At 51.0% G+C, this 13,361-nt stretch overlaps 1 protein-coding gene and 1 pseudogene across 10 annotated transcripts in view; both read right to left on the reverse strand.

The window, feature by feature from the left end:
• Abp1 (Actin binding protein 1) overlaps window positions 1–13,361 on the reverse strand; it is a 73,605-nt gene that overhangs the window by 24,299 nt on the left and 35,945 nt on the right. For all 10 annotated transcript variants that reach the window (XR_016290006.1, XM_089578224.1, XM_089578220.1 and 7 more), the window contains one exon: window positions 10,634–10,714. Coding sequence is in view for 9 of the 10 variants with exons in the window: in XM_089578224.1 (XP_089434350.1) it covers window positions 10,634–10,714 (81 nt within the window). In the remaining variant the exon portion in view is untranslated. The remainder of the gene's footprint in view (window positions 1–10,633; window positions 10,715–13,361) is intronic.
• LOC149349286 (uncharacterized) lies at window positions 4–10,623 on the reverse strand (annotated as a pseudogene).

The following is a 13,361-nucleotide window of genomic DNA, read 5'->3' on the forward strand; positions in this document are numbered from 1 at the left end:
AATTTTCCTCGTGCATCAAAACATGATGGTGGAGGCCAAGGTGCCAGTAGCATCCAAGTCCTCCTCCACATGGCAGGCCGAACAAAGCAACACTTGGTAGCATCTATATATAACATCTTTCCTTCCATGTTTGCAGCACATGACCGAGAATCTGATCCATGACTCCCGTAAATCATGCAAAAGGAGCTTGAAAAACAGATCTCAATTAATCTTGAGGCCATTGGTAGTAATTATTTGTACATGTAAATAAATAAAATGCCCCGAGAAGTTTGTAGCTTGAGCCCCTTCCGATGCATTCAAAATGCCCTCAACCACTCCAATGATATACGTTATACAGATGATGAAAGGCTTTGGTCACTGCATAAGCTGAACCTGTGCATCTTCAGCAACATACTTCCGTGGTTGCCCCCTCGGTAGACACATGCGGCGCTGATTCTGGCTTCATTCCAACCTGATATGTCTGCACACAACCATGCACACCTGCCAACTGATGCCCACCACCACGTCATGTGGCCAGCGCTCCTGCCATGTTACCTGGTCTCATGACATCAGAGCCATATCACGTGCTCTCATGACGTCACACAACCAATCTTGTGCGCTAGTACCCCCACGAATGTTTGTCCAAAGCCTCTGGCTACGGTGAGCAGGTGGCAACCTGCCTCGGCACAAATGCTTAGCTGGCCACTGCATTAGACCACTGCGTCGATGCCGCAGCTGAACATATCGCGTGCTTAACTGCCAACCATGGATCCAGAACACATTCTAACTCTTTTGCTATTGTGCCATAGGCCATCAGTGGTCATGTATGACCGACGTTTTGAGCTTGCCGCCAAAAATTCCAAGTCCATGCACTCCTGGACAAGCTGCGCCATCTAGTTCGCTTCCATAACACCATCTCTTTGGTTTGTTTTGTTATTCATTTTCTAATGCGAGGAGGTTACGTGAAAAATGAAACTTTGAGCAGACGTACGGTTGGTGATCATGGCGTCTGTTTCGCCGCGCACTCCTCAAAGATGAAAGGCTACACTAAGCACTTTTCTCAACTCTTATGCTGCCTTTTTTTTTTTTTTAAGAGCAGCAGTGGTGAGTTAGACAACCATGTGGAATGGTCCGATTTCAGTTCCAATTGCTGGACTTCATCTCAGAAGCCTTGGACATCAGCGCACGCTCGCATGTGCTTCGCTTTACCCATCCCAATGAATTTTATGTAATGTGCTCGATTTGTAAATGAAAGTGGTTTTATTTGGTGCTTTGGGGTCTTCGTAACATACTGCCAAGATATTTTACCAAATATGCCAGCAGAAATTTGATTATGATGACCTAGAGGAAGGCCAAACTCCCTTCTTCCATAGAATCCATTCGCAACCCACTAGAAAAAAAAAAAAAGTTGGCAAAGACACTTAGGACTGCTTACATGTGAGAAGGCGCAAACCCGCCCACTCACTTTGTCAATGCAGTTGCTGTGTGCTGCGGCGTGATGTAACCCGATGACACACGGCCGGCGATTCTACCTCTGCATGGCTCTACATAGCAGCCCTCTTTCTGATCTGTACGCTAACTTCATGAAGGCAGTCGCCATCGTGCCATGGCCTTAAGGGTATGACGTGATAGTGTTAATGGTCTTTCTCTACTTAACGTTCATAGATTCCTGGGAGTCCTCAGCGGTTAAGCGACTGCCCTGGGATGGCAGGTGCTCCTACCGGTGGAATTTCTGCGATCCAGGTTGCTCTTCCTGCCGCCACTGGTGGAATTCCAGGCAACCTCGCGCGACCAATCCTTAATTTAACCGCCAGGTTGCATGAGAGCACTATCTTTTATGGGTAAACACACACACGCACACAGAGGTTAATGGAGTAAGTAAGGCCTTAAAATCAAGAAAAGGAGGAAATGCAAGCTCTGCTATAAAAAAACACAACTCAGAATGAGTGTAATGCGCACCACATCCCAGTCACGTGACCTTGTGACATCGCCACAGCCTGCCGACCAGATTGTGCCTACCACAGCAGTTCCATTATTGATTGCTCACGAGATGGTTCGCTTTGGTTTATAATGTCCCAAAGTGACTGAGGCTATGAGGGATGCCGTAGTGGAGGGCTCTGGCATCTTCGACCACCTGGGGTTCTCTCACTGACATTGCACAGTACACGGGCCTGTAGCATTCCACCTCCACTGAAATGCGACCGCCACGGCCGGGATCGAATGTCTCACAAGCCGCACTGGCGGCAATACCTGCCGTCGCAGCGCAGTGGTGTAGCGCTTAACCAGTGCACCAAGAGTGGTATGAGGACTCTGTGAATGTAAAGTAGAGAATGACAAATTCCCCGGGCATTAACGCTACCGTGTCATCATATCCTTGAGGCAGAGCTTCAGTGTCCCGTCCAGTTTTAGTGCACTGCACTACTCACTGATTTCACTATCTTTCGTCTGAAGGGGAGATGCTACTCGAAGACACTTTTTCATTAATATTTGACTTAGAGCTATGAAATTCTGGCTTTTAACTTAGTTTTTTATGCTGGTTTCAAATCTGCAATTAGTTTTATTGTAAGTTGCATAGTTTTTTTTTTTATTCAGTGACAATGTGCAAAATGTATACTTTTATGCCCCCTGTTTTTGTCATACTAAACTTCCATGCTCACAGACAATTGATGGCTCATTTTGATCCATATAAACTGTAGAGTGCCAAAAACTAATTATAAAGTGCATATAGAATGTGCTAATGAAGTGAAAAATTTTCAACCTGGTAGTGTACATTTTCACGACATCACCATGTGGAAATTAATTTTTTTTTTGTAAATATCTGGTCAGTATGTACATTTGACTGAGATAACGGCACTCCTCACATCTCAGAGAAAATGTGTGCAAAATTTCATTCTGATACGATCACCAGAAGTACCAAAAACAAGAAGGGCAAACTCAAAAAATTGCCCAAAATTGCATTTTGAGAAAAATGGATTTGAAGTTAAAATTACATGTTTATTTAGAAAAGAGAGCTTCAATTTCAATCAAACTTTGGCACAAAGGAAGCAAGTTGTCCCTGAAGCAGCCACTGCCACTAGAAACATCCTGCAGCTTACGTCTCCCCCTCACGGCCCTTGCGAGTGGATATTATTATCCCCGCCGACGTCGCTCTTTGTAATGGCCCGCGATTTCTCGAGGTTCTCTGAGACTGCACTCATCGCAGCATCGTGTACTTTCCTGTTGATTGCAGCGAAAGATTTATGATGCATTGGCTTATGGAGTCCAATAATTGCGGTAAAGCGTACCAGCTGGTCATATTGCCACGTATCATTGTAGTGTTTGTTCGTTCACGCTCAAGGCTGCAGGAAAGGGTTGTTATCACTTTTGTTCGTGACGCGAGAAGCGACCGGACTAATCTCGATTGTTCACAGCCATGAACAGCTGCATCTACTTGTTTCTAGATTACTCTAGATGATCTCGACCTATCATCTCGAAGTTTCCTTGCCGGCTTTAAATTGAACGATGCCGCGAGCAGCGGGCATTCGTAGTTCGACGACCGACGAGCACGTTTGTTGCTTACGCCGCCGCCGAGTGAGTCAGTCATTTTGCAGGCGCAAGTCAGCCCAAATAAAGAGCTTCGTTTGCAAGTTTTTTCTGGTGTCTTCCTGACCGCTGGACTGCCGTCACTACAACGTGACATCTGGTGGAGGTGCGGGGTAGCCTTCCATGTACCGGACACCCCCAGGAAGTCGCGACGCCAGCCCTTCGAGTCATTCACCGCAGGACCTGAGTCCAGTCCACCGCGCAAGCCGACGTCTGCTAGGAGACGCACCTGAGTTCGGGATTCTGCCTGACCCTACCCGGAAACGAAAGCCAGCAGGAACGTCCACCATGAGCTTGCCCCAGCCGACGGCTCCAATCATTCTTCACCAGCCCCGGGTGCCACCAACCTTCGACGCTTCGCCTGGCGCCGACCCCGAAGAGTGGCTGGAACAGTTCGACCGTGTGGCTGCCTTCAACAACTGGGATGATGCTACGAAGCTTAGGTACGTCTTCTTCGCCTTGGAGGGACCAGCAAATGTCTGGTTTGAGAATGAGGAAGCTAACCTCACGAACTGGGAAACCTTCAAGGAGCAGCTTCTAAAGACCTTCACGAACGTTGTGCGAAAGGAGAGAGCCCAGCAGCTGCTACAGTCTCGCATACAACACCCAAACGAGACCGTTGCTGTGTACACTGAGGAAATGAAGCGTCTCTTCCGGCGTGCCGACGCAAACATGAAGGAAGAAGAAAAAGTAAGGTTGCTCATGCGAGGAGTTAAGGAGCAACTCTTTGCCGGCCTCGTCCGCAACCCACCGAAAACTGTCGTGGAATTTGTAGAAGAGGCATCCACGATGGAAAAAACTCTGGATGCCCGAGCCCGCCAGTATGACCACCAGCAGCGCATTTTCTCAGCAAGCTGCCTGGACACCACTAACAGCAATGACCTGCGGGATGTTATACGTCAAGTTGTGCGAGAGGAGCTCCGACGACTGCTGCCAACGGGAACGCAGCCGCAAATTTCATCGCTCACTGACGTCATCCGGGACGAGGTTCAACAGGCCTTGGGTGTGACGCCGACACCCACGCAGCCTCTGCAGCCCCCAGCCATGACTTATGCCGCAGCTGTGCGCCGTCCTGCCCCTCGACGACGGGACCCAAGCCCCTATCGCCCTCAGCCAGCTGCGTTGGACCGCCGCCCACTCGCCCCAACCCGCCCGTCCTACGAGCGACGCGCGCAGCCGAGGAAATGCGACGAGTGGAGAACTCTCGACCAGCGCCGCCCACTATGCTTCCACTGTGGCGAAGCCGGTCACGTCCTCCGGCACTGCCCATACAGAAGACTGGGCATCCGAGGGTTCTCTTACGACGCTCCACGACCCCGACCCAGCCAGCGACCAGCCGAAATTGAGGAATTTTTGCGCCGGGAAGAATGCTCACCGCCCAGCCGCCTATCATGTTCCCCGTCGCCTTCGTCTCCGCGCTTTGTATCTCCTAGCCGAGGCTACGCAGTGCGTGGACGCTCCCCTAGCCCCCGAAGGTTAAACTGAATAAAGCAGCCTCTGGAGGTGAGGTTGCTTCCGAGCGCAAGCACAAAGATCCTCCATCGACGAAAACCCAAGTCCATGCCTCAACTACGACGACAACTTCGACGACAACTTCGATGACAACACCGACGACGACGACGACGCGACCAGACTTGACGCCTTTACCGCTGCCCATAGAAGTAACGTCGGAGTATGCCCACCGCAGCCTCACTACCCGACGAAGCCGAGATCGTACACCGAAGACCACGTGTAGCACGAAAACGCGAACAAGTGACCTTGAAGTTACGGTCGACGGTCACGCGGTTACTGCCTTGGTCGACACGGGAGCTGACTACTCAGTCATGAGCGGGCCATTCGCTGTTCGACTCAGGAAAGTGACAACAATTTGGGATGGCCCGCTGATCCGCACCGCAGGTGGCAACCTGATTACGCCGTCAGGACGCTGCACCGCGAGAGTTACTGTAAATGGGAGAACCTATGCGACAACCTTCCTGATCCTACAGCAATGCTCGAGAGACGTGATTTTGGGAATGGACTTCCTGAACGAACATCGGGCGATCATCGACCTTCGATCTAAGTTGATCAAGCTTTCCACGGAAAAAGCCATACCTGTTGCGACGAGCTCGACTCATCACGTTGCCTTAAACGTCCTCGACGAAGCATTGAGCGTGCCGCCCCGATCAAGTGTTCTCGTCTGCATAGGTGCTGGAGACATCGAAAATGCCGAAGGCGTCATCGAGGGGAACACCCAGTTACTCCTGGATCGAGGATTGGGCGTCGCGAGGGGAGTCGCCGAAATCCGAAACGGCCAAGCCCAGGTGCTGCTAACCAACTTCACCGAAGAATACCGGCATCTAAACAAAGGTACGACGACCGCTTTCCTCGACGAGCTGGCAGACATCAGAGACATATTTGCCCTACCCGACCACCCCGGAGAACCATCTAACCAAGGCCATCAACCAACGTTTGATATCAACCCGGCAGTACCACGGAGCAGACAAGAACAAATACGCAGTCTTCTTCAAAAGTACAGAGATTGCTTCTCATCAGCATCGAATGTGCGACGAACCCGGCTTGCCAAGCACCGCATAGTCACAGACGAACACGCACGACCACTGCGACAGAGCCCCTACCGCGTATCGCCGATAGAACGCCAAGCTATCCGCAAGCAAGTAGAGGAAATGCTATGTAACGACGTCATCCAGCCATCAAGGAGCCCCTGGGCAGCACCAGTTGTCCTAGTGAAAAAGAAAGACGGCACCCTTCGCTTCTGCGTCGATTACCGCCGCCTGAACAGCATTACGAAGAAGGATGTCTACCCCCTCCCCCGCATCGACGACACACTGGATCGGCTATGCAACGCTAAGTACTTCTCATCGATGGACCTGAAGAGCGGCTACTGGCAAATTGAAGTTGACGAAAGAGATCGCGAGAAGACTGCGTTCATCACGCCAGACGGACTCTTCGAGTTCAAGGTGATGCCATTCGGCCTCTGCTCTGCCCCAGCGACGTTCCAGCGAGTAATGGATACAGTGCTCGCAGGCTTGAAGTGGCAAATTTGTCTAGTCTACTTAGATGACGTTGTTGTCTTCTCCACAAGCTTTGAAGACCACCTCAGAAGGCTTCGGACAGTGCTGGAAACAATCAAGTCTTCGGGCCTAACACTGAAACCAGAGAAGTGCCACTTCGCCTACGAGGAGCTGCTGTTCCTTGGTCACGTCGTAAGCAAGGATGGAGTTCGCCCAGACCCTCAGAAGACGGCTGCGATCGCACAGTTTCCACAGCCTAATGACAAGAAAGCTATACGCAGATTTCTTGGATTGTGCGCTTATTACCGGCGATTCGTCAAGCACTTTTCGCGCATCGCTGAGCCTTTGACCCAACTTACCAAGGCGGACGTGCCTTTTAAATGGGAAACGCCGCAAGAAGAGGCTTTCGAAGAGCTAAAGCGCCGATTACAGTCCCCTCCTGTGCTCGGGCACTTTGATGAAAACGCCGAAACCGAAATCCATACCGATGCAAGCAGTGTTGGCTTAGGAGCGGTGCTCGTTCAGAAAAATGGTGGAGAGGAAAAAGTTATTGCGTACGCTAGCCGTTCACTGTCGAAAGCCGAAGCCAACTATTCGACGACCGAGAAAGAATGTCTCGCCATTATTTGGGCCATGTCGAAATTTCGCCCCTACCTGTACGGACGACCATTCAAGGTTGTGAGCGATCACCATGCTCTGTGCTGGCTAGCCAATTTCAAAGATCCCTCCGGCCGCCTTGCCCGTTGGAGCCTGCGTCTTCAAGAATTCGACATAACTGTAGTCTACAAATCTGGCCGCAAGCATTCCGACGCAGACTGCTTGTCGCGAGCCCCCGTCGACGCAGCAAGCGAAGAAGAAGACGACGACGCTTTCTTAGGACCGGTAAGCGCCAGCAGTTTCGCAGAGCAACAGCGCTCGGATCCTGACTTGCAAAGCCTAGTTGATTATCTGAAAGGCAAGACCGCATCGCCTCCCCGAGGGTTCAAGCGGCAACTGTCGTCCTTCGTCCTTCACAATAATGTCCTCCTGAAGAACTTTGCGCCGAACAGGACAGTGCATCTTCTTGTCGTGCCCAAAAATCTCAGGCAAGAAATTATGCAGGCATGTCATGATGAGCCGACTGCAGGACATCTCAGGATTGCTCGCACGTTGCACCGCATCCAGGAGAAGTACTATTGGCCACGGCTAGCTACCGACGTTTCCCATTACGTGAAAACGTGCCGTGAGTGTCAGCGACGCAAAACGCCTCCGACTAGACCAGCCGGACTCCTGAACCCCATACCACCGCCAACTAAGCCCTTTCAGCAAATAGGGATGGACCTCCTCGGCCCCTTTCCGACCTCTTCATCAGGAAACAAGTGGATCATCGTGGCCACCGACTACATGACCCGCTACGCCGAAGCAAAAGCGTTGCCTAGTGGTACCGCAACAGAAGTCGCAAAATTTTTTGTCGAACAAATTCTCCTGCGACACGGCGCCCCGGAAGTGCTCATCACAGACAGAGGAACGGCGTTTACAGCGGAGCTGACGCAAGCCATTTTAAACTACAGCCAGACAAGCCATCGGAGGACCACTCCCTATCATCCACAAACCAACGGACTCACAGAGCATCTGAACAAGACCATCGCAGACATGCTCTCCATGTACATCGACGCCGAACACAAGACGTGGGACTCCATTCTGCCCTACGTGATCTTCGCTTATAATACTGCCCTCCAGGAGACAACCAGGTTTACCCCATTCCAGCTGGTATACGGCAGGAAGCCCACGACAACACTCGACGTAATGCTCCCGCACGTGTCCGACGAAGACAACCTCGACGTCACCGCCTACCTTGATCGCGCCGAGGAAGCCCGAAGACTTGCGCGGCTTCGCATTAAAAACCAGCAGCACGCCGACGCCCGACGCTACAATCTGCGCCGACGAGACACGAATTACAAGCCAGGTGATCGTGTTTGGATATGGACGCCAATTCGCCGCCGTGGATTGAGTGAAAAGTTGCTTCGACGCTACTTTGGCCCGTACAGGATTCTCCGTCGCATCGGTGACCTCGACTATGAAGTCATCCCCGACGGCACTACAGCATCTCAACGACGACGCACACGCCCGGAAGTCGTACATGTCGTACGCCTTAAACCTTACTATGAACGCTAATGGACTCGATGTTTACATTGTCCGTATTTTTCATTTTTTAAGCGTCGAGGCGACGCTTCTTTGGAAGGGGGGTAATGCCACGTATCATTGTAGTGTTTGTTCGTTCACGCTCAAGGCTGCAGGAAAGGGTTGTTATCACTTTTGTTCGTGACGCGAGAAGCGACCGGACTAATCTCGATTGTTCACAGCCATGAACAGCTGCATCTACTTGTTTCTAGATTACTCTAGATGATCTCGACCTATCATCTCGAAGTTTCCTTGCCGGCTTTAAATTGAACGATGCCGCGAGCAGCGGGCATTCGTAGTTCGACGACCGACTAGCACGTTTGTTGCTTACGCCGCCGCCGAGTGAGTCAGTCATTTTGCGGGCGCAAGTCAGCCCAAATAAAGAGCTTCGTTTGCAAGTTTTTTCTGGTGTCTTCCTGACCGCTGGACTGCCGTCACTACAACGTGACAATATCCCATTCCTATTGAACGGGCCGCCACAGCAGCTTTGACATTGACGGCGAAGCTTTCACGCGAGCTCCTGCCGTCATAGTCCCGGCTTGCGTTGTTGGAGGCGTCGCTGCACGTCACAACTCGCCGCGATGTATAGGTTGCGGAAAGAACACTTTGTGGGCACGCACAGTTCTCACAAAGTAGTTCAAGGAATGAAGCGAGTCCTTTGCGCTTCGCGGCCGGCTCCCGGACTCGAAGTCCCGAACGCTGGTATGTTGGGCAAATCGCGCCGCTCACGAGAATGTTCAGCGCTGTCAAATCAATAAGGACAGATGACGCCTCATCACAGGCTCTTTCCTCACCTTGTAAATATCCAATCTTCTTTTCTGAAGCACTCACATATTCTATTGCTGCTTCGAATTCCCCGGAGGCATCTGAAACACTAGGATGATCGGCGTCGGGTCCTACGCCGCGGATCGAGTTGTCGCTGGACGAGCCTTCACCTTCGACTTTCGCCGTCGTCCTCAATATTTATGAATAGAACGGTGTTTCACAGCACGATGACTTCGCTTGCTCGATCCTGCTTCATCCATGACCGAAGATTGAGTTGGCTCACGATCGTCACACTGAAGCGTCCCTCGACGGAGCATGGACCCAGCAAGAAGGCTTTGCCACATGTACGCGCACGGCGGCCAATGGCGGTCCCCGAATCGTACCACGTGATTTAAAAACTCAGTCGCAGCTCTCGAGAAGCGCGGCAAAGGCGTGCTTTTTTTATTATTTCTTGCACTGCCGAAACCCGGCAACTGTGGTGATCGGGAGAATGCGGCTTGGCTGATCTCCTCACGCGATCCGCAGCGGCGAGCAACCATGCTGTGCCGCCCGCGAGACGCTCAAAAATAGCGTACTTTCGGTCTTTTAACATCCACCTTGTGCTCTTTAATCGCAATTTTAGCCCATTTCCCGTTCAAATTCAGCTTTGATATTTATTTTCATAAAAATAGAGATACTAAATTTGACAAAACAAGCAAAAACAAAAAATCAATAATTTTTGTAAAAACCCGCGTTTTTCGACCCGCATCTCCCCTGAGCCTGCTTGACCTGGAAAACCAAGCCTCAAACCAAAACCAATTCGCATTTGGTCTAACCACGCTAAATCCATTTTTTTTCTCTCCTTTTAATGCTATTGCATTTAAATCTCCACAAGTCAAGCTCAACCGACTCAATGACGCAATCCTGAATTTGTCGCCCATAAGAAACCGAACAGTATGAAGACCTCAACTAAACTCCACATCTGTCAGTCACTACAGTAGTAGGGAACTAATTTCCCTCACACTAATGCAGTGATTGTTGAATAGCACTTGTGCATTCTAAAAGAATCTGAATACAGTTGGGCAAGATGCTGTAAAAGACTCAATCGAAGCACCAAAGGCTGCATGTTGTGCCCTTTCCCACGTGCAAATCCATACCTCACTGCGCTGACTCCTCAGGCTCTGCGACCTGCACCTGCGCTCTTCTTCATCGTGCAGGTCTTCCTGCAGCTGCTGCTCCTGTTCCAACAAAAAATGCACTCGAGTGAGACATGCGCACGCACCATAGCTCTCCCACCTCCCCAGTGGCCTCTGGGAAGTAGACACTTGTCTCGATACCATCATGATTGTCAAATCAGAGATCTGGCTGTGGTGGTTGGTCTGGAACCAATGACTGCTGTCAGAACAGCAGCACCTTTTTTTTTATTATTGGTTTATTTTTGGCTTGCAATGCATACGTAAACCAAGGACGAGCAGGCAAAAGGCGTTAAACAACACCTGACTAAGGCCTGCCCTCCTATACAAAAACAAACAACAAATTAAAACAAACATTCAAAGCATTTGACAGCAACCGACTTCGAACACTTGAGACTGGAAACAATAGAAGAAGAACAAGCGCTTGTCCTGCGCCATTCATCTTTATGGGCGCTACTGTCGCAGGTAGCATGCACCATCTAGCCCAAATCAAAGTTTTTCTAAACAGCAAGTCTGTAATTTTTAAAAATGAGATTTCTGAGGTAACACAGTGCTTTCTTTTGCAAGGTATTATCAGCACTGGTGTGCATCAGAACACAGGTAAGATGTACTAATTAGCAGGGTTGGTTAATTAATGTCTAACAGTTGACTTTCGTACTACTAGAGTTAGACGCCTGATATTGCCCCAAATCTTTGCGTTGTTTGTTTGTTCATTCTTCAAAGCTGCCGGCACGCGGCTTTAATGCTTTGTTTGTGATGCATGATGCAACCAGATTTATCTTGATTGATCGCACCCAGGTGGAGCCGATTCTACATTGTTCCAGACTTTTGCAATAACCTTGTATCTAGAAAGTTTGCTATCAGCTTTAAACCAAGCACGGCTGAGAGGGCCGGGCATCCTGTTTGACGACCGCCGAGCACACTTGTTGCTATGCCGCCGCTCAGTCCTTCAGTTCTTTGCGGGCGCAAGTCAGCCTAATAAAGAGTTTCATTTAGAAGCCCTTTTCGCTGCCTTCCTGCACGTCGGACACCACCACATGACATCTGGTGAAGGTGCTAATTAATGTCCTTGTTGCCCTCACCCCCGGGAGCTGCCAAAGCAGCCCGAGCCGTCCCGAAGAAGTAGATCAAGACAAAGCCACAGAAGCAGTCCCAACCGAAGACGAATGTGAACTACTACTGGACTGCACGTGAGCAAAGAACAACTCCTCAGCGCCGATAATTATTTTGCACCAGCCCCGACTGCCGCCCACATTCAACGGTTCATCGGGCGAGGATCCTGAAGAATGGCTGGAACAGTCTGGCTGTGCCGCCGTATTCAACAGTTGGGATGACGAGACTAAAGTGAGCCATGTTTTCTTCGCCCTGGAAGGCCCAGCCAGAATTTGGTTCGATAACAGCAAAGCTTCTCTGCCGACATGGGAATCATTCAGGCGAGAGTTCCTCAAGGCATTCACAAGCACCGTGAGGAGAGAGTGCAGCTGCTTCTACAACCACACATCCAGCACCCGAATGAGACAGTCACTGCATACATAGTGCCTTTTTCAGTGCGCCGATCCTGACGTGACCGAAAAGAAGAAGGCGGAGCTTCTGATGCACCCGCCATCCACCGAAGACCACTGCTGAATTCACCAGTGAAGCGGCCGCCATTGAGAAAACCTTGGAAGCACGAGCACGCCATTTCCCTCCGCAACCAACTTGGATGGCACAGCTTTCGGCGGCAACCACGCGGGAGGTCACCCGCGAAATTGTACGGGAAGAGCTGCGTTGCCTGTTACCATCTCCCAACCAGCCTCAAGTAGGTACCTTGGGGAAATTGTCCGCAAAGGTGTGCAGCATGCTCTTGGCTTCCTGTCATCAGCGCCTCCAGCCATGACCTACACAGCTGCAGTACGCAGTCCTCAGACCCAACGACACACCCTAAGTCCGCCTCCTCAACGTGAACCAGCTGTTCCCGCACACCGCCTTCCTGCCCCCGCCCGCCCAGCCTTCCCACAGGACTTCCCACATCCACCCGCTGTGCTTCCCTTGCGGTGAAGCCGGCCACATCCTTCCTCACTGCCCACACCGATGTATCGATCTTCTGGTTTTGCCATTGATGCACCCTAATTACGCTTCGGCCAACGCTCACAAGAAATCGACTACCTGCGTCGAGAGGAGCATGTGCCCAACTACCATTCCCGCTCACCATCGCCGTCACCCTCGCGCTTCACGCTGCAGCCATCTTCGCAGAAGTTCCCCCAGCCCCCACAGGGGAAACTACAGAAAGCAACCTTTGGAGGTCAGGCTGCTCACCAGCAAAAGGACGAAGATCCTCCACCGACCCCGCCATATGAAGTTGCGGCACCTGAAATGCCAACGTAGCACACTAACACCAGCTCAACCACAACACGATCCAACTTCGGAATTTCGCTGCCACCCAGAAAAGCCCCGACGAAACGCTCTACCCGCAATTCACATGCTCAACGCAGATGTGACCCGACGCAGAGGACAACGTGCAATGCAAGAGCCAGGACTTCTGACTTGGAAGTGACTATCGACGGCTGGAAATTTACTGCTCTAGTTGGCACAGAAGCCAATTATTTGGTGATGAACGGAACATTCGCCGCAAAATTGAGGAGTCACAACCGCTTGGGATGGCGCACAAATTTGCAGCACAGGAGGCCACCTCATTATGCCACCAGGGCGATGC

This window comes from Amblyomma mixtum, chromosome 3 (genome assembly GCF_055824585.1).
Source record: "Amblyomma mixtum isolate Tamu chromosome 3, ASM5582458v1, whole genome shotgun sequence".
NCBI lineage: Eukaryota > Metazoa > Arthropoda > Arachnida > Ixodida > Ixodidae > Amblyomma > Amblyomma mixtum.